A 21,627-nucleotide genomic window follows, 5' to 3' on the forward strand; every position below is an offset into this window, starting at 1 on the left:
GTTCCCTTATTTCAAATTGCATTTCTAAACATGCTTATAATTTTTTTCATTTAAATTTTGTTCTCTTATTTTCAATTGCATTTCTGAACATGCATAATTCATTCTATAACAATTGTAATTCAATTCAGTTTTGTTCATATTGTATTGTTTTCTTAATTGCTGCATTTCTTAACATGCTTTTCAATTTCTTCATGAACAAATAAAGGAAGCCATTTCTTTATATTCTAAAATTTAAAACGAAAATAAATCAAAACAAGAAAGAAAATCAAAAAAAAAAAAAGTAAAAGAAAAACCATAAAAATAGAAAAACAATGACAAACAGTCAAGAATAAATTATAAATTAAAATCAAAGTTTGAAAAATTAGGGAATTGATCACTCCTTTTAGTTTGCTTTAATTTTAATTCTAATTCATTCTCCAAAAAATGGAGGTGTGGTAGTATTGTTACAGTATGTTTTGTTACATTGTAAGCAATTAGCTGTTTAATTAAAACTTGCGATTCAGTCGCAGATACGCCACCAAACATAACACACGTATTTTATTAAACCCATTTGCTGACTCCCCATTAACTGCGCACTCATCATTTACCTAATACTTATTATAATAACTCATCGATTCCTCATTATGAATGAAGCAAACTCATATGATGTTCCACGTATAATTATAATTATAATTATATAGTGGAAAAAAACTGTACACGAACAATTTTTGTTTCGTTGCTGGCAATAGTAGCTGTTCACTCGCGCAAAGTGGTGATATCTAAAGCATAAATTACAAACATTGACATATGGCTTTTCAAATGTTTTACATTAATCAATTATTTTGCCTCGTCTGAGTCGAGTGGATTGGATCAGAATGAAATTAGTTTGATATTACTTAAACTTCTAGCACAGAAATTATATTATTCAGAGTTTTTCCCCTTAGCCACATCATTGGAAAATCCAATATGCCGTTCCATTTGTGTGTGACAGATTCAACCAATATGCTCAATTAAACACCGATTTCCGCATAAATTGTGACAGCGTTTGTGTGCTCTAATATAAAATGTTAGATGTGAATGTTGTAACCAATTAAAACGCTTTTAATGTGCGGCTGTTTTTCAACTTTCAAGTTAGCGACAACTCTCTGTCTATCGGTTTTATATTATGCAGTGATTGCACTCAAAACATAGCTGAAACTTTTCAACCGTTATGCTGCTCTCGTGCAATTCATTTGGGACTAAATGTGCAAAAAATACTGCATAAAACTTTGAAAAATTGGTTGCGCTGATTGCAAAAATGCAATTCGATCAGACGGCGTTCGGGTGTTGAAATTCAGATCGAACAAAGTTGATTATATTTTTGTATCAAAAAGTTCAATTTGTGTTCAAATTGCTTTTTAAGAGATCATATTGATGACAATTAACAGAAATTCATTAAAAATATGCATAAGTTATAAATTTACACAACGATCACAGCTAATATAAGTTGTTAATGATGATCTGTACTAAATGGGTTACAAAGAAACATAGACAGTCATAAATTTAGTTGATATTCAGTGAAAAATCAACTTTCAAAAATTGTATGTTTGGTGAACGTAATTAGCCGCAGCACACTCATTACAAAGCGATTTAAATTTCTTCATTTTTGCTCAGTTTTAGCTGTCATACCATAGCTAAAGTCCAGAAATATAACTACCAAGGAGCGATTGTGGTCAGGTAGTTAGTGCACACTGCACATGCGAAGGTCATCATGCACAACATAACTGAACATACTGCCACCACCTCATTTACCTATTGCACCATCCACAACGATTGCTAGCATATTTCGCATTTGATTTACGAATATAAAATAAAAATATTATAACGTGACGTAAATTAAATGATGTCGGCACCATTAAAAGCAGAGCAACAAAATACAAACACATATTTATTAGGTCTGTTTAATAAAATAAGAAGCAAGAAAAAGCATGGAAAAAACCGGCAATGTATAATGAAAAGCAGCAAATAAGAAGGCGAAGGGAAAACAGCAGAGAAAAAAAGCACATATAAATAATTCCGTTTACAGGAAATTAAACATTTGCTCGCAGTCTATCGTATTTTTTCCCATTAGGTGCGTTTACGTTTGCCTTAACCACACACATTATGTTTTTAAAAATAGACAGACCAGCCAGCGTACATTTTCGTTTGTTCATTTGAATGTCCGAGAATGAAAACGCAACTTCTATTCACAACACATATAAGTGAAACAAAAATAAAAAAATTTATTGAAATGAAACAACATAATCGAATTTTTTCAAAGTGTAACAACAAAAAAGATTTTTTTAAAGTGTAACATCGGTATGTAGTAAGTGTAACAACATACCGATGTTACACTTTAAAAAAATCTTTTTTGTTGTTACACTTTGAAAAAATTCGATTGTGTTGTTTCATTTCAATAAATTTTTTTATTTTTGTTTCACTTATATGTGTTGTGAATAGAAGTTGCGTTTTCATTCTCGGACATTCATTTATCGGTGGTTTGGCCGTTTTAATTCTTGCAAGTAATGGACTCAAGCTTATTTTCATGTCATTCTTTTTAATAAGTGAAAATATGCTGCACCGCCACTATTATTTGCTATTATAAATGAATTGTGAGCAAGTTGCGGCCCCTTTCTACCGCTTACTCATTAATATTGCCTAGAACTGTTTTTTGTATCTTTCTTCAAGATTTTGCTCGTGTATAATTGTAAATGACACAAGTTGATGAGTTCACTGTTTTTCTTACTGCAGTTAGACGATACATGTATGCATCGTCTTGTATTCCTCAGCGAATTCATTTTCGCCTTTGATTTGTTCGTTTCAGACTTTTGGTCATTTAACTCAAGAAATGCTGGCTGCAATTCATCTTGCACCAAGAAGCAATAGCGGTCGGTAATTGAATTTGGAAACATAGCATGTGATTTCATGGTTTTTGCTGTGTGTAATCCGGCTGAAAAGCCATAAAACATGTATATGTGCAACCGAAACATCGGCGGTACAACCACAGCGAATGGCACACATAAAAAATATTCCATAAACTTTGCTCGAATGACACAGACACACATTCATACGGACACAATTTCCAACCGTTTGCGCAACGAAGAAAATACAAATTGGTAAGTGAAACGATAAGGAGCTAAGGATACAACAGCATAAAGCATGGCATAAAGTGAAGCAGAACAAATGGTGAAAAAATGTCTCATGTGACAGCCAAAATCGATCTGTACATGTCACCTTAAACGTCTTTTATATGGTAATCGAAACGTAAAATAAAAACGTTTAACATGCTTTGCTTTGCATGTCGCGTGTTGCAGCTCTGTACACGTCACAGGACTACTAGGGGAATGGTGGTGGTGTTGTAGTTTGAAATTCGGCACAGAATGCATTTGCCATTGTGTGTTCGCAAATTTCGTTGGTTTTCTTCTCAACCACGCAATTCGATTGTGAAGAAATCATTGTAGCGCTTATATCATACGCTACTTTCATGTAAATCTAATAAAGTGCACTCGTCTCACTTCCGCAGTCCCCTTTTGCTTTGCTCCAGTCACTTTATTCCGAAATTCAATACCTCACTCTTCCAACACAATGAAGAATGTACAATACAGTGCAAAACGTACGTTACGCTAGCTCACCAACATTTGTGCCTTTCGTGTGGTCTCAAACATCGGAATAAGAATCCGTTTTCTATAACCAGTTTACATCTGATGCAAGAATAATTCTTTTCCAATATTTTAAGTGTTTGTTAATTTTACTAATTTTTCTAATGTTCGTTATTACTTTGTTATCGCAGGAATTGCGCGAATGTTTTTTTGATTATTTTGTTCATGTTAAAAGACAACACGTTTACATGTCTTGGTTGTTGTTTACCTAAACTATTTCTATAAAGAACTTAAAATAATGTATGGATGTCTATACAAACTCCCAAACGAAGCGAGTGATTAGACTGTAGCGAACATTCTGGATGAATGGGGTGGCTGGCGTAGTATACCCTAATGAAAACCACAGCTCAATCGCTTTGTGTACACACAGGCAATTTCCAACTTTCTATTTCAATACGTAGAAATTATGCATTTAATGCGTGAATCGATGCAAAAAAAAAAAAAAAAAATTGGAGATTTGGGGAATAAGTTGACAATAAGTACATTCTTTGCTGCGCCTTATTTGCTTAAACGTGATCGATTCACATCGATGCTTCAAATTGGCAGATGGCATTTACCATCAATGGCAGCTTCTCGTTACACCAAATACACTTAACTTCAATCGTAATTGACGCGCTTTTTTGCCACGCATTCCAAACAAACATTTTGTTGTCAATTGTGAATTGACGCGATTCTGCTACTCAAAACCAATAAATGTGTGTAACGTTGTGGCATTTATTGAATTCTATATGATATGAATATCGCTTTGAATTGCAAACAAAACCGGCTTTTAATGCCACTTATGGCTAATGCATGTCCATGCCCATGTCTGTCAATCGCTTTTGTTGTTGATGCCCGACAAGGAAATATTGAAAATCGTGATTACGACGGAAGTGCATTGCTGCACATACAAAACAAATTTCACATCGGATTTGATTTTACCGGCGAAAAATCAAAGTTGGCATACATTTGAATATTGTGGATTTCATTACTATCAATGCGCTATATTCAACGTTGTGCACGTTGTACACCGGTTCTTTTGCTTGACTTTTTTTCCCTTCGATTTTCCAAAGCGTAGATTCTTTGATGCGGTGAGCTCTATCGATGAAAACGGAAATGCCGCCCAACATGAAGAAAAAAGACACAAGCATCGTAATGCATTACGCCTTCGTCTTTGTTCGTTTATTGTGCATATCTCAATGGAACAGCGGACTTGTCGTCACACGCGTAGATGTAGCATTTCGCTTGATTTAACGATTCGTTAGTTGCCAAAACATCGTCCACGCAGTGCACTCGATATATCACATGAAATCCCAATATTCGATTAGCCGAAGTATGATTTCATTTGCGACGCCGCGCGTACGCAATCCACGTTAGATATAACGTCGTACTTCATCGTAGCAGCCGTAGGTCATTCGGTTAACCGAATATTGAGATTTCACGTAACATATCGAGTGCACTGCGTAGACGATGTTTCGGCAACTAACGAATTAAAAAATCAAGTGAAATGCTACATCTACGCGTGTGACGACAAGTCCGCTGCTTCATTGAGATGTGAAACCAAAATTTCCAAACTGTTTATTATTCATAAGGTTTTGATAACATTTTCTTACAGCTTTTCTCTTCATTTCACTTCATGTGTTTCCGTTCAACGGCTGAAGTGTTTGCCAGCGCATATAATCGACATACGGATAGATACGGCAATGCTTTTAGATTGCATAATTATGTTGGCATGGTGTTTGTGTATTTGTGCGCGCCTGTATATTTGTATGTGTGTGTTTGTAATGAAATTTTGAAATTGAAAAGGAAATATGTGGCGCGAATGCAATGAATACAAATGTATGGAATATCTATCGCATAGAAGCGTGTGTGAGTTGTGTGAGTAGCGAACGGCATTGGTTTTTAATCATTCGTTTATGACATCGATAGCACGTTGTCGGATGCACATTTCGCACAGAAGTGATCGTAAATTTTTTCTTCTCCGCGCGCGTACAATCTTTTTCCGACTCAAAAGTTTGGTATTCGATATTGACGCGTTCATGTTGGCAATATGTTTCAAAGGAAGGCTGCAAACCGAACGGTAGAAGGGTGTTTGCATTATATTGCCATTGTCATTGTCATTGATTACCATAAAACAACGGCGTATGAGCCTATAATTGCATAATGCTCTCTCATCTCCCGCAATTTTCTAGAATTATAAAGACCTTTTTATTGATTTCCAATTTATTGCCATGCGAATTTCGGTTCTGTTTTGTTTCCCCCGGCCTCAAGCGTTAAAAATCAGAGAACGAATGCTGTAGCCATATACTTTATTTCCATAAAGAAAAACAGTATGAAACGAATGCTAAGTGTTCAGTGTTAAGTGTTGAAAATTGTTCGTCCAATTTAAATTGAGTGCATTATTTATCATTTGTGTTTGCTTCAATCTACCACTGTGCTTTGCCTCTTTTTGACGATGAACATTTTCACATTTTTTTCACGCCACGTATTGTTCTATGCTAATTTTTTTTTAGCGCGCAAAACGTTATACGAAAATGTATTTTCAGAAAATCTAGAGTGTGCGCAAGCCAACAGACAAGAGTAGAGAACAGATAAAAAAAAATAAGTAAACGATAAGACGGATAGAAGTCAGAGAAAAATCGGAAGAAAATGAATATTAACAAACTCTTATCAGTAAAGCCTACGACATTGTACAGAAACGAAAAACTAATAGATTGGCCATAATGATATCGATCTACAAAAACCCAATATTTAAACTTGTCTTCAGAATTTAATTACTCAAACACCTTTGGTCTAAATAAGATTTTGAAACGCAATCAAACACATTGTGGAAACGATGGGGAACACTCATGGGATATGATTACTGGCGAGGAAAATCAGTTGATGTACGAATGTCTTTCTTCTTGTTATATCCATGTTGATTGCTTACAGTGACAGGCTTTTATATTTAGTGTTCAGAATGAATTGTACCAATAAATGCGATTTATATGCTTGCCATGCAAATTTAACATCACTTCTCCATTTCAAACGCTTTGGAATTCGTAACGTGTTCCTCTCTGTCGCCTTTTACGTTACATGTCTGTTTTTACTACTCAACATGTCGGTAATTTGACAAAGATTTCTCTCTGTCTCTTTCTCCATCTTCCTCTCTCTCTCTCTCTCTCTCTCTCTCTCTCTCTTTCTCTCCATTTTATTCGCTCAGCTGTCTTGATTCTTCTACTTTCTATTCCAGCATATAATGCTCCGTAATCAATGCTTGCATAATTTGCAGAACAAAAGTTTAAAAGATTGTACATCTTAGCTTCAACAGTTTGTGCACTTTTTGTCCTGTCGATGTGCATTTTAAGTCGGATGCATGCACACTGCACAGTGCGCTCGATGTCTGCTGCTGTTGGCATGCGTTGGTGATTTTTGCTGCAAGCAAAATCACAACAAACTACCCTTATGTATATGACGAGAAGAATTCCTCTGTCTCAGTTCGTTTCGCATAGAAATCGTCATTTTGTTGTGATTTCTTCAAAACTTTTCCATTTCGTGTTTGCTTGGTCTTGAATTGTTTTGCATTGTGTTGTATTTTGTTGTGTTGCTGTGTCGAATGTCTCTTGAATGTTTCCTCCTTAGAAATTGAAATATTGAATTAGACCGTTCTTGCACATAAAGTCGATGTCTAATACTTATCGGCTTCAAATTAAGAACGACAAAGAATGATTTTTTAGTTTTTTTTCTCTTTCGTTTTGTTGTTATCACTGATTTTGTCATCAATGCACTCACGTAGTACGTTCTATTTTTCAACCATGCTTCATCTTTATTGTGAATTACCGCATCAACGATCAACGATTCCTTTCACAAAAAACATTTTCCTCCCTTCGACTTTCCACTTTCCATTTCTAAGACACTTTGGCTCGCATACATTCACATTTCCAACTAATCGTTTCTTTTCAATAAATTCCCCTTTAAGAATTTTATCGCATTACCGATGATAGCAAAAAAAAAAAGAGAAGAGAAATGTACAAAAGTGAAAAGAGGAAAAAAAAATCCTCTTTCAGCATTGGACATGATTAAACTATTCAAGTGAACAACTGCATTCCATTTTTCTTGATTCATTTCTTAACGTTCTCATCGTTTGCTTGCTATTGCTCGCACTCCCGGTCTTTTCCAGTCGATGTGCGTATTTTCTCAACATTTCTTACTTGTGATACAAATTTACTTCGTTTGTTGTACGTAGCACTTAATTTCCGTCACTTCAGAGTTCAAAGTACAAACTTTTTTAATGTGACATTACTTACTTTTCGCACTTTTTCTTCTACTTTCTTCAGCTTTGATTCATCGGCTTGCAGTTACACTGTAATTGTTTCTGTTCAAACGCTTTACTCTTCATTCACGTGCAACTTTCCTTGTGAATATGCATTCGGATGTGAAAGTGTTTGTACTGTTCAAGAGCCAGTGAATGTTATAAAGTTTTGTTTACTGAATTCATGTACTTTGGTCTTTTATCGCTGACCCTACATTTTTACAGAAACGATTTGTAATTTCCATTCCATTTGAATTTTGAAACTTTTGTGCCTTTTCAAGTGCTTAAGTTAATGTAATGGACAACAAATAAATATTTTTTGTGCTTTTCTGTAGTACCTTTTCAACAAAATAAAACCCAATTCCATTCCCTACTCTAATTATTATCATTTGCTACTGTTTTTACTTTTTTTTTACCATTTGCTTTGAAAATAACAAAACAAACGTACCCAGGTGAACGCGATAGGCGTTGATGAAAGCCTACAGTCATTCGATGAGGCTTTCATAACATTTTAAATACCGTTCAGTTGTACGTGAAACGCAGTGCGTTAGTGTGAGTGTGACACCCGGTATCGGCTTCGAGCTGAGCTGTGTACGTTTCACATACAACTGAACGCCTAGGCGTTCATTGCTACGAATGCACGAAAGAAGTGAGAATAGCAATGAAAGCCTAGGCGTTCGGTATTTAAAATGTAAATACAAATTATGGAAGCCTCATCGAACGACTGTAGGCTTTCATCAACGCCTATCGCGTTCACCCGGGTACTGGAGCAAAAGATCGCACAATTAAATGTTGTTTTTATATTAAAGTGATAAACTATTTTTTCTCGAATTGATTACCGTTCCAGGCTCTAAACGAGTTCAATGAAAAGTATTGAACGAACACATTTGATTGGATTGAATCCGTTGCTATAACAAGCTGTGACCGTTTGTTCGATAATTTAGTTGATTTTCTGTGAATAACCCATCGTATTTTAAAAGTTCTAAGGTAGTTTAACTGAGTGTTAACGTGGCTCATACGAGCGAGTTATAATGGATTCCAACGTTCCAGAAATTGTGAAAAGTTTGAATAATTTTCCCATCTTTGTCGTCTGTTTTGAATCAGCATTTCGCATTTATTTCATTCATTTCGTTTCTCTTTTCCACATTTTTCTACAGCAATCTCCCGAAAACGATATGTGAAGGAAAAACTTTTTAATCAAATGCTCAATGAATTATGTGCACAGCGATGTGAGGAGCAAACTGCCGCTGTGCTAAATACGGAATATTCGGACAAATTCACAAGCAAAGATTATCCGACTGGCAATGATCAGCAGGTACGTTGAAACACATATCATTTGAATATTTGAAAGCGTGTACCATATTTCTCTTGAAAGTTACTCTTTTAATTGAGCAGAAAATTCCGAATCACAACTTCAAATTGTATGGTGAAAATTCATATGCCATCAGCTTTTGGAATACGGTTCTCGGCAACGGAAAAGGTCATTTCAAGCAATACAAACCTCTGACAAAGTTGAACAGTGAATGTCTTGATGAACGGTGGAGATAGTGCAGTTCTCCAATTCATTTTTGTGCTTAAATTGAGTTTTATGAGAGATGCGATTACAAAAAATGTCTCGATAGTATCGAAATTCATTCCATTTCCAAATTGGTTACTCCCTCTGTCTCTCTCAATCCATAACTTTATTTCGGTTGTTTTTTTTCGTACTCAATTTTTTTGGATTGCTCTTTTTTGCGCTTCCACAGCAAATCATTTTTCGTAGCCGATATAAATCATTGATGTCGAAGGGGATGAAAACTACCATGACTATTATCGAAACAATAAAGCGAAGATAATAAAAATACAGATACAATTCTGTCGAAGCGTGTAATGGCAACTCAATCATTTGTTAAGTTTTCACAAGAGCACTGTGTCGCTATAACCACACAGAAATAAATAACAAAAAAAAAACAACGAGCTCTTCCCCCAACCCAACGATATGAAATAGCAAATAACATATATATATATATATGCGGCAAGCCAATGTATTCTTGTTCGAAGATAAATAGATATTTCTGATTAAACCTGAGAATTGTTCTTAAGATGGGAAAGGACGATTACAGATGTGATTTCATATATGCTCAAAAAAATCATTCCGTATCCGGAGAAATAAAATCTGATTTTGATATTACCAAAGAGAAAGAGAGAGTCTTATTTAATTTTATGTTGTTTTCACCATTTGATTCGTGAATGTTCCCTTTTGTTTGGTTCCAGCCAGCATAATTCAATTTTTTCCGTTATACTCCATACACCGCCATACACCGCAGAAGCAATCAACTAGCAATTTGGAGCCAATTGACTTAGTCATCCAATGCAGTGGGAAAAAAAATAGAGGAATCTAGAGTAGAAAAATGATCGATTTAGAAAAATTAGGCAACGGGACAAAACCGTCTTGTCGTCAACGGCTAATTGTGTTGACGAAAATCGAAAAGCGATCGTATTTTATAAATAAAAAATTATTGGAATTATGGTTGTACTGTCGACAGCATTGGCCGGATCGCAAGTAGCAACTGAACTTGGTCGGCACGAATTCGACGAAGATACGGAAAAACGGTGCGATATGAATGAGGATGAAAGCGCATGATTCGGCTGATAAAAGAAAGGGGAATGTTCGGAAATCAAATGGAGCGGTGTCGAATGAGTTCGTCCCTGGTCGGTGACGAATCGGCACGCAAACACCAAACAGGGGCACGAATTCGTTGATGTGGCATTGAGTAATGTGAGCATCGAAAGAAAAAGAAAGTTCAACAAAATATTGTTGTTTTTTCCATTCTGGAGATGTTTATTATCTTGATAACAAATAAGAGTGTCTTGAAGGTGGAGCCAATATTGTTTATAAAATAAATGAGGCTCCTTTCGTGCGGAGGTCGTTATGCACGGTATACAAAACAACAATTTACGTGCGTTGGAAAAATACCATGAAAATAATCAACAGATTTCACTTGCCAGAACATCATCTCGCACCTAAACAGACACAGTCTCGTACATTTACTTTGAAACGATATTTTTTTCTTTGAAATTCCTTCGTATTCTCACTGTGCTACTTTGTGATGCCATTCAAGCAAAGATAAAATTGTAAGATTGTTGAATGATTTGCGCGTTTATTTATTTATTTTGTCAACAAATAATTTATTTATTGTAGCAGATTACAATGCAATTAAAGCACATTCGTCTGTCATTTGGCTCTAATTGATTCGAAATTACTGTCAATCATTTTTACTGTTGTGATTCATTTTATCTTTTCATTTTTTTTGATGTAGTCAATTGAATCAGGCAGCTTTTCTTGTCTAAATGTCTCCGGTAAAAATAGTATCATGACGGCTGATAAGCATGCAAATCCACTGAATAAATAGAAGGGCAGCATTTCATGTACAGTTGCCTAAGTCCAGGCGAACGATTGACGTTATTATTGTAATTCATTTCTGTTGTTGTATTGCCGGGTAATGTTTTTTCATGCGGATTGATTTTGTTTTGCCTCCATACACCCGTTTATGAATAAAAATGCACTTTGTTGCTAATTGATCGATATATTTCGGGCAAGGCCCATCATCAGGATCATCTATTTAACAATTGAAATACATTTCATTCAAAATTAGTTGCAAATCAAGATTTTGTATTTCAATTGTTAAATAGATGATCCTGATGATGGCCCTTGCCCGAAATATATCGATCAATTAGCAACAAAGTGCATTTTTATTCATAAACGGGTGTATGGAGGCAAAACAAAATCAAACCGCATGTAATTATTGTAGTTCGAATGTGCATTTATAAAATAGTCATGTAGTATCCACTTACCAGCATCGGAGCCAGTGGAACACTGATCGATCCAATACGTCCGATCATTGAACAAAAACCATTAATTCGGTGTCGTAGAATTGTTGGCCATATTTCATTTGTGTACACATACAAATAGGCAAACGAGTGATTAATAAAGAGTTTGGCCATGAAGAAAAATACTAATGATATTGTTTCGTCCTCGGAATAAAATTTCGAAGCAAAAATCGTCAATCCAGTTATCAAGAATGAAATGCACAATGACCAACGCCTGCTCATGTATTTTAACATTAAATATGTGACGAGAGTGCTTGGCACTCCAGCAAACGAAACTACCATTAAGTTAACATACTTATCGCCGGGCATAGACACTGAAAGTATCGACACACCATATCTAAAATGTAAAAATGTAAATATGAAAAGTATAAAAACTTGAGACCAGAGCTGGAATTCTAAGTCATACCAAAATCGTTCGGAAATATTTTTTTCGTACGTAAGATTATATTGGAGTGAAAGAGAGAGATTCCATTAATTTTCATCATCCCATCGGAATTATCCCGATAACTCAAAGGTGAAAGTTATCGCAATAATTTCGATGGGATGATGAAAATTAGTGGAATCTCTCTCTTCCACTCCAATACAGTCTTACGTACGAAAAAAATAATTCCGAACGATTTTGGTGAAATGACTTAGAATTCCAGCCCAGAGAATACTATGGGATATTTTTATTCATATGGGATAAAAATATCGCATAAAAATATCAGATATTTTTCATGCGTTGCGTTTTTGTAACGCATTTGCAGTATAAAAGCGAAAGGGTAAGCAATCTTACCAATGGGATGAAAAAAAAACTGAATATGAATAAAAAGTATCCCATAGTAATCTCTGCTTGAGACGGTCAAATGAAAATTCGATGCAATTTATAAGGATAAACAATAAAATTTAAAATGTGTGTGTTTTAAAGTAAATTACGTTATTAACGTGGATGAAATCCATCAAAACGCACACATCATCAAGCGAATGGCTAATGAACAGCTCTTAATAATGTCCAAGAAGGTATCGTGACTTTCGACAACCGCATCTTCATGTGCATGCTCACACGTGATTGCGATTATTTCATATGTCTTTGGAGAAAGTATTATTCCATTGATTTTGGCTGCATTTTCAACCGTTTCGACGGCTTGTGTATACTTTCGATTTACTCAAAGCCATCGCAAACTCTCGGGCAACATCCAAAAGCATGGAAACGTTGCAAAACCAAACAGGGCAATAACTCTTAGGATTCACTTGAATTTACAGCAATAAAACTATAAAAATGAATTCTTGCTTCATTACAGTGTATGTGTTTACCTGGTAATGATGGAGATATGATGCGATGATAGCAGTAACCACCTGACCCAAAGGATTAACTGTTAAAACTACACAACTGACAAGATTGCCGTCTGCAGTTGTTGCGAGTTCCATGGCCAGAATCTATATGAAAAATTAAACAATCAGACAATTTTTCCTCTAGAAAAATAAGAAAATGTTTCACACCAAGGCGGTCGGATAAATTGCACTGGCAAACCCAGAATATTTCTAAAATGATGAATGAAGTATAATTGCTTGCAAAACTCTTCAAAACCTTCAGTATTGAGCTCATCACGGTCATTGTTACTAGTACACCTTTCCTTCCAGATCTAGAGACACATTATGTACAATGCGATTGTTGTTAAGTGGTAAAATTTTGTTCTTAGCTCACCGATCCGAAAAATAGCTAATAGCCGGAAGAAATATTAGTCTTGCTAATGTTACTCTAAGTTCCTACCATTGCGATTTTCCACAGATTTTCCGCACAAGTCAAGCTCAACTAAATATCAAAATCTGATTATAACGTTGTGCAAATGAGAGCGAGAGAGGGGGGTTTACCTGATTAACAATGGATACTTCGTTAGTGCTATATATCATTGATCCATTGCCACAATATGGTTAAACATATCGGCGTCGCAAATGTATTCATCTTGATTTCGGCCACGATCAGAGATCGCATAGCGATGACATGAATCGAACTTGCCGTTAAAGTGTGGAGTTGAATGTCGTAACCAGTCCGGCTGGAATATGTTGTTTCCTAAACTTTCGCCATCACATCCGTCTATTTTGCATCTTGTGATTTTTGAGCAAAGATCTATTTCAACCAATAGATTTCTTTCTAGATGTTATGATTCAATTACCTGTGATCAATTTTCAGTGTGGAAAACACATAATCAAGCACAAATGTCCCCGTAGTGAACATGAAGTAGCAAATCATCAAATAGTTGTATATTTGATATTTTTGAAACGTTCCACCTAAGTCTTTTAAGATATATTCAATAGCGTTCACTTCATTACTAATTTCACTACCAACATCCATTTTATTATTCTACTATAATCATTCGGTATTTTCGCAAATTGATTTGAATATTGGAATTTTTTTGTCAATGTCAAGAATCCTGCTTTTATCGCACTTTAAACTTGAATGAAAGTCTGAAGCTTCAACTCCAGACACTTTATCGTACACCTTATTTATGATTGCATCCAGATCTCTTATTAAGCTCTGATAAAAATAAGAAATCGCGATAAAAATGATTTGACTCCATCAATTTTTCTATCAGACAAAAACGGTATAATAGTAATAAACTGTTTTGTTGGTTTTAGTTCTACATTTTAACTGTTACCGGTAACATTTATCGAACGAACGATCTCTTTTTATTTCTTTTGATGGCAATTAATTGATTACACGCGTGTTTATACAATTGCGCTTGATAACCTTCTCAGTTGTATTGGTATTCGATCATAAATATATTTGAATCGCACGAACTTGATGCATTTTAGTGTTCATATGTTTCACGTGATTTGAATAATTGTGGTTAGCAAAATATAAATGGCCAACAACAACAATAACAACAAATCTGTATGAAAGATACTCGATTTGAGCCACTTTGTATATTTGTTGGTAATTTCTGCCATTTTACTTTTCCGTACACAACGTGTCAAGGGAAAGTATAGGAATTGGTTCCGAAAACTTTTTTCGCAAAATTGGTTTGAATCATCATAAAAACTCATGAAACGCGTAGAAAACTTTTTGAGACACTTTTCCGTTCGTGTGCCGTCGTCATTGTCGTCGTTGTCGTCGTCGTCGTTGGTGTGTGTTAACACGATAACTCAAAAAATAATTGAGATAATCAAAATCTGGAAACGCCAAAAGTTTTGTATTCGAAAAACTTAGTTTAAGTTCGAAGATGAGCCATTTTCGATTTGATCCTGGGGTACTTGCCCTAAGAAAAACCTCGAAAAATTGACACTTTTGTATGGGAGGTACCTGTAAATCGACTCTGATTGACTTCAAACTTTCTAGGATTTCATTTTTTGGGAGAAAAATAAGATTCTGAAAGTTTCATGTTGATCGCATTCGCAGAAGTTTGGTTTTGGGCCCTAAATTTTTTCCAAGAAAATTTCGACAAAAATTGAGGACAAAAAATCAAACTTCTGCAAATGCGATCAACATGAAACTTTCAGAATCTTATTTTTCCTCCAAAAAAATGAAGACTCAAAAAGTTTGAAGCCAATAGGAATCGGTTTACGGGTACCTCTCATACAAAATTGTCGAAGTTTTAGTTAAAGTGACCGATTTTTCTCATTATTTTTATTATTATATTTTCGCTGCCTTTATTTCAAGAAAATTCACAAAAAATAACCAAAAGTACCTACAGACAACGCAGGCCAACGGTACGGAAAAGTTCGGGATTACCAATGTAATTCTTTTTATTTGTAAACTAAATTGGTTCATTAATGCAACAAAAATCGACTGGGAAAAAGGATTTCAATTATGGACTTATTAAATTAATTGTCATTAAATTCGAACGTAACTGACATTTTCTTGTGTGATTTAACGTGTATATGTTCGCATTGAAAATAGACAAGATATTCAACGTTCATCAAAACTATAGAAACAATTGTACTATTCTTTGTTCCATGCAAATCAAAATGAAAAATCAACAACAAATTTATTGATGGTTCATATACATTTCCAACCGTCAAATTCAATTGCAAATGTTCAAAAATATTCGTAAAGGTCTTTTCGTAAAATGTCATTGAACGCACTTCGTACTGTCGTCTCTGTTGAACGTCGCCATACTTTTTTATTTTGACAGTACACGCATTCCTTCTATTTAGAATAGAGGTTTTTCATTGTAGCTTTTTGTGTCTGGACTGACACCGTACAAAAAAGTTTTATAAATATCTTCCTTCGAATTTGTTACTTTGCAAAGGAATCCGAGATACAATAAACATTTTCGTAGATAGGACCAAACAATAACCACGAATTCAAATAATCAATTGGCAATTTCAACTTTTAATTTAGCTCTATTTAGCGTAAGTGTTCATATGAAATTTCTCCATTTATCGCTCCCTCTTTCTCTTCCTCTCTTCTACACACACACACAAACATCCACTGTCTATCTACCTACCTCTCATTCTCACTCACGCTTATTCTGTATTCGTGTGTCTGTATATGTTACACGAAAGGCGATTAGTGTGTTTGTGAATAAAAAAATCTTATTTATGTCCGTGCACATGAAATTATTGAAGACATTTTGAAAAAGGCGTCTAGATATTACATTGTCAATTTGTTTTTAATTTTATTTTTCACATTCTTTGTGCACATTCCATATTCAGCTAAAGTTTGTATGATTAATGTAACAAAATCGAAATGAATGCTCTATGAATAATTACTGGAACCTCGATTGTTCCGACCGAAGTCGCTTTTTTTCGTCATGACTACAATGTATTATCGTATATATTGTGAAATCGGAACATTTCTCGTGAAAATTCATTTTTGGTTATGTTTTCAAGTTCATTTCTGAATAATTTTTGTGTTTAGCTATATTTTGTGTCCTCTTTGTAACAATAGTTCAGTTATAGTTGTTATAAAATTCACGATTGTGTATTTGGTTTTTAGGCGAATTTGGCGAACATTTACTCAATATGGTGATAAATTTGCGAGTTAAAACATTGGATTCACAGGATCATGAATTCTCTGTTGAAGATGACGTAAGCTTCTTTTATTTGTGTTTTTCTTGAATTTTTCGACGAATCATTGAAAAAATCAAACGAAATGATATGAAATAATTACGAAATTGGTGTTCACTTGGTATATTTTACTTTATGTCAATAGATCACCGTTAGACAGCTCAAAGAGCGCATTCATGAAAAGACCAATGTGGAAATTGACCTACAAAGACTCATCTATTGCGGACGGGTTATGAACGATGATCATCCACTTAGCGATTACAGTGAGTACATTTTCAAATCTATACAATACTTGGCTATGGTTCTATGTGAATAATAATAATCAAATAATGATTGAATTCCGGTAGATGTTAATGGAAAGGTGATACATTTGGTTCAGCGTCCGCCACCTGGTTCAACGCGTGGTGGCAGTAGCAGTAGTAACAACACAGACTCTACCACGAACGATCGACATCGCAACAATGACAGTGGCCGAAATAATGTGCCATTCATTCACGTTTTGGACGGTACCGTACTTGGCGCAATGGCGATTCCAATGAATACAAACAGTGGAGTAAGTACAATTAATCATAGGACAATGTACATTGTACAGACACACCATATTCTTATCTTATATTCTTTCTACTTAATTTCAAGACATCACAATCAATTACACACTCTATGAATCCGTCATCAACATTGTGTATGAACAGAATCACTGTGGCTCGACACATGCTGAATTGTGCCAACAATATCGGCGCCTACTTGGAAAATCCTGAGAGAGTAAGTTTACATACACATTCATATGAGACTATTCCAATATCCATCTAACAATCTATTCTTTGTGTTGCAGGGATTGAATAATACGGACATGGACATTTTGGCACAGCAAACAATGGAGTCGACTGTATTTGAAGTTGGCATATCAGCCGTTAGTGATGCTGACGTTCCGCAACAAGACGTGCAAAATGTGGTTCAATTGTTTCAAGGGGCCGTTTCAGCTGCCTTTCAACAGGTGTTACAGTTAACATTACTTTTCAAAATACCATGTTGTTGGGCTTTAACTTATGTACGATTTGAATTGTTTTAGAATGGGTTACCAAATATAACAGTTGATTCTGTTAATGGAACCACACAAGCGACCATTCCGTTGGTTTTTGGCGCCACAGCACCATCAATTGAAATGAATGCCACCGCTTTGGGCAATCCAACAGTTCGGGTTATTGGCGTTAGTCAAAGTCCAAGTGCAAATTTAAATTCGGCATCGTCAAGCAGTAGTACATCGGCAAATTCAACAACAAGCTCTTCAAGCTCAACATCAACAAATCAAACTCAATCATCTGAACCGAATTCGAGCGAATCAAGCGAAGACACAGCCACTGGAAACTCGTAAGTAGACAAAAACATGCTAAACAAAATAGATTTTTCAAAAGGGATTCCACCAACTAACCAATCATTTGGATATTATTAGGCAACAAACGACGAGCCCACAAACATTGGCTGAAGTTGTTCAACAGATGCGCACTGTGCAAAATCGTCTTGAACCATTCATACAGCAGTATTATGATATATTGCAGAACGAGCCAACATTCGAAGAAAATGTAAGTTTTTAATTCCATTGCAATAGTTTTCAAGCAAACTCAAAGAGATTATTTTATACACGTGTCCATTGGAATTTTACCATGAGTGAGCAGCAGTGAAATTTAATGCATTTATACTTACTACATTAATCACAGCAAAGTGTCTGTTCATTTGAAAAGTCTAGAAAAATATAATGTTTCAAACTTATTTGAACCTGGAATGTTCTAATGATTTTTCAGGATTCAAGTGCCCGGGAAAATGCACAACGTATCTTTGATCGGGTTTCTGAAGCTCTTCATTACTTTTCGCACGCTCAACACGCTATTAGTGATTTGATGTTAGATTTGTCACAAAATACACCTCGACATCTTTGCTGTCGTCCAATCTTGGTTGAACAGTCGGCATTCGTTAGCTCTGGATTTGCCATACCGAGCATGATTCACCATTTGCCGCGCCGTGCCGATACGAACGGAAATAACAACACAAATAATAATAACAACAACAACAACAACAACAACGCCACGGCCAACAATAATACTTCCCGAAATGCAGGCGAAACGGCTGCGGCAGCAGCTTCGACCCAATCAAACGCCACTAGTCGAGGTTCCAACGAGAATATTTCGCAATCACTACGAACAGGTACATAAGCATTATTGGCAAATGAACGATTTTCAATCGAATCATAAAATATCGATTTCGATCTTTTAGCTGCGACTCAATTCCCAGTAGCTCGATTAATTCAAGCTGTGATGGATTCGGTGCCCGCAAACGCAGATGTTCATGTTGAAATCAATCAAAATGCTCCGGTTGGTTTTGAATCACAGATTGAAATCCAGCAACAGCCACAACAGGGAGCAAGCTCAACAGGTGCAACGACGAACAGCACAAATTCCGAGACAGGTAATCATTATATTCCATTTTTAAATCAGCACAATTCAATAAATTATTTGCTTTGATCCCAGAGCGCAGTCAATTCCGAGTTACAACGGCCACGCATCCGACAACATCGACCCAGACACGATCCACCGCAAGACCTCAGGCACATGCGACGACTGGTATACCAGTCGGTCAAATTCGGAATCTGCGACCAGCTATGCAACTTTCATCGTTTGACCGTTATTTACCATGCAATAGCCACCACATACACGATTCCGAAAATCATCAACAACAACAACAACAACAACAACAACAACAGCAGCAGCAGCAGCCACCGCAGCAACAGCAACAACAACAACAACAGCAGCAGCAACAGCAACAACAGCCACAACAACCACGCACCAATCGTATAAGCATTCAACGAACACCACAAGTGCATATTCAGCGCACCGTTCCGAATTCAGTTCGCTTTGCGAATTTCCTTAGCAGTCATTTGCATGGCCACATGAATCGATCCGCGCCGGTACCTACTACAACTAGCACACCAACACAGCCTCAACAAACATCTGTCCAATCAAACGCATCTGTGCCAGCTCACGGAAGCTTGAATGATGCACAATTGAACACAGTGATTCCGATCTTTGGTTCAAATCAAATTCAGTTGCAAATTCGCGATTTGGTCAATGTATCTCCCACTCCATCAACGTTGAATCGTATCCGAAGCGAGCTGCGCGAATTCTTGATAATGAAGCTGTCACTCAGCTCGGGCCCAAACGAAGAGAATGTAACATTGGTAAATTAACTGAAACCTATTTCCATCATATCGTATACATACATATTGACACTCTGTTGTTTTTCTTCTGTTCATTCAAAATTTTCATTTTAAAGGCGGTGAACCACGTAATTTCACTTCTCAATCGTTTCTTCTCATTATTGCCGGAGCTGAGCATACCAGACTATGATGCAAGAGCTTCAATTGAAAATTTAATACGTAGAACATTGCCATTTATCATCAATTTAATTCGAGACGACGAATCGGTTGAGTTTGGCACGCGGCTGTTGCGTGAAATGGTTGTATTCTCTAAACGATTCATTGTCATATTGCTTCATTCGATCGGTCGCCCTAGTACACAGGACTATCTGAAAAACGTGGTCGAGGCAATATTCACGAGCATTTTTGCTACAAACGGTAATTTTCATAAATAACAACAACAATAACAAATAAAAAATTAGCTTGACACGTATCACTCAATGTTAATTGTTTTTAAATAACAGTGAATGAGGAGACGTCTCGGGTTGCATTGCAGTGGCTAAGACGTCATTTAAATGAAGAAATTCTGCGACGATTCCAAGAAATTCGACTTGATTCAGTAGACGTAATCGAATTTTTGGTTATACGTCGGCCGCCACCGCCAACACCAACTGATCAACGTCAAAGTGAACTGATGGAAACGGATATTGATGATGAGGCAAACAACGAATCTATGGGCGCCGAAGCAAGTGAACCAGCCGAAGATGTTGAGCCATTGCCAACGATTACATTTGGTTCGGAAAGTTGGCACAACAATTTCCCAGCCCCGTGGTTACCGATCATAACACGCGATATATCACGTCAACGACGACAGGTATGTATGCCTAATTTACAATAACATTATTTGAAATTGATAACTGATACCAGACATTGGGTTTTTCGTTTATCAAAAAAAAAATATTTCACAGAGCCCACAAAGACCATTCAGTGATGCGTACATTTCGGGAATGTCATCTAAACGTCGCAAATTAATCAATAACACGAAACCATTAGCAGCTGAGCCAAATAACATTTTGCCACAGACGGTACGTCAAGTTTTGCAATCACGCATATCACATGGCGGCGCTGCATCATCATCCACGTCTTCAGCTTCTGTGGCGAGTACAGCCGCTTCATTGGATGAAGCAATTTCGTCGAATCAACACATACAAGAGCCGTATGAACAGGCACTATTGAATCACGTTCAAAACCGAATTCGCACCGACTCAGACTTCACACCAGAACGATTCCCGAATTGTTCCAAATGGATTAGCAAGAATAAATAGAAGTAATCATATTTCTCTAATATATCATGTCTACCGCAGTCCCCCGTGAGCCACTTTACAAATGAACATGACAGTCGATGAAAACAAGCAATTTTATCGTCATCAAATATTATTACCAAATATTAAATAAAAACAAAAACAAAAAATAACAAAACATCGTCATTTTGCTGGTGTTAATCTCATTTCTGGAGTGGCCCTCCCTCCCATCTGCAGGTTCAACATAAAAATTTAACTATATATAAAAATGGTATCGAAAATTGTTTATCGTTTTTCTTTAAAAAAAAAATAAATTTCGCAACAACAACAAAAAAATTAATAATTTGCAAATGC

At 36.0% G+C, this 21,627-nt stretch overlaps 2 protein-coding genes across 4 annotated transcripts in view; one reads left to right on the forward strand and one right to left on the reverse strand.

Annotated features, from left to right (window-relative positions):
• LOC129575563 (probable cyclin-dependent serine/threonine-protein kinase DDB_G0292550) overlaps nt 1–13,214 on the reverse strand; it is a 115,908-nt gene extending 102,694 nt beyond the window's left edge. Inside the window, exons 1-3 of the mRNA XM_055459361.1 lie at nt 13,090–13,214; nt 12,712–13,025; nt 11,761–12,133 (exon numbers count right to left, since the gene is read on the reverse strand). The gene's annotated coding sequence lies outside the window, so the exon portion shown is untranslated. The remainder of the gene's footprint in view (nt 1–11,760; nt 12,134–12,711; nt 13,026–13,089) is intronic.
• A 2,655-nt stretch (nt 13,215–15,869) lies between these two features.
• Nucleotides 15,870–21,609, forward strand: LOC129575568 (large proline-rich protein BAG6). 3 transcript variants are annotated; one of them, XM_055459371.1, is made up of 14 exons: nt 15,870–16,128; nt 16,715–16,806; nt 16,931–17,048; nt 17,133–17,338; nt 17,422–17,547; nt 17,618–17,779; nt 17,855–18,153; nt 18,236–18,365; nt 18,585–18,984; nt 19,054–19,245; nt 19,308–20,014; nt 20,110–20,410; nt 20,497–20,846; nt 20,941–21,609. In XM_055459371.1, the coding sequence occupies exons 2-14, from the start codon at nt 16,741–16,743 to the stop codon at nt 21,295–21,297; spliced, it is 3,414 nt and encodes a 1,137-aa protein (XP_055315346.1). In that variant the 5' UTR covers nt 15,870–16,128; nt 16,715–16,740; the 3' UTR covers nt 21,298–21,609. The 3 variants fall into 3 exon arrangements, with proteins under 3 accessions (XP_055315346.1, XP_055315348.1, XP_055315347.1); XM_055459373.1 differs by lacking the exon at nt 15,870–16,128 and adding an exon at nt 16,195–16,440; XM_055459372.1 differs by lacking the exon at nt 15,870–16,128 and adding an exon at nt 16,239–16,436.
• Nucleotides 21,610–21,627: the final 18 nt, after the last annotated feature.

The sequence above is a fragment of the Sitodiplosis mosellana genome, unplaced genomic scaffold (assembly GCF_009176505.1).
Source record: "Sitodiplosis mosellana isolate CC-2019 unplaced genomic scaffold, AAFC_SMos_1.0 Smas_scaffold_6167, whole genome shotgun sequence".
In the NCBI taxonomy this organism is placed as follows: Eukaryota; Metazoa; Arthropoda; class Insecta; order Diptera; family Cecidomyiidae; genus Sitodiplosis; species Sitodiplosis mosellana.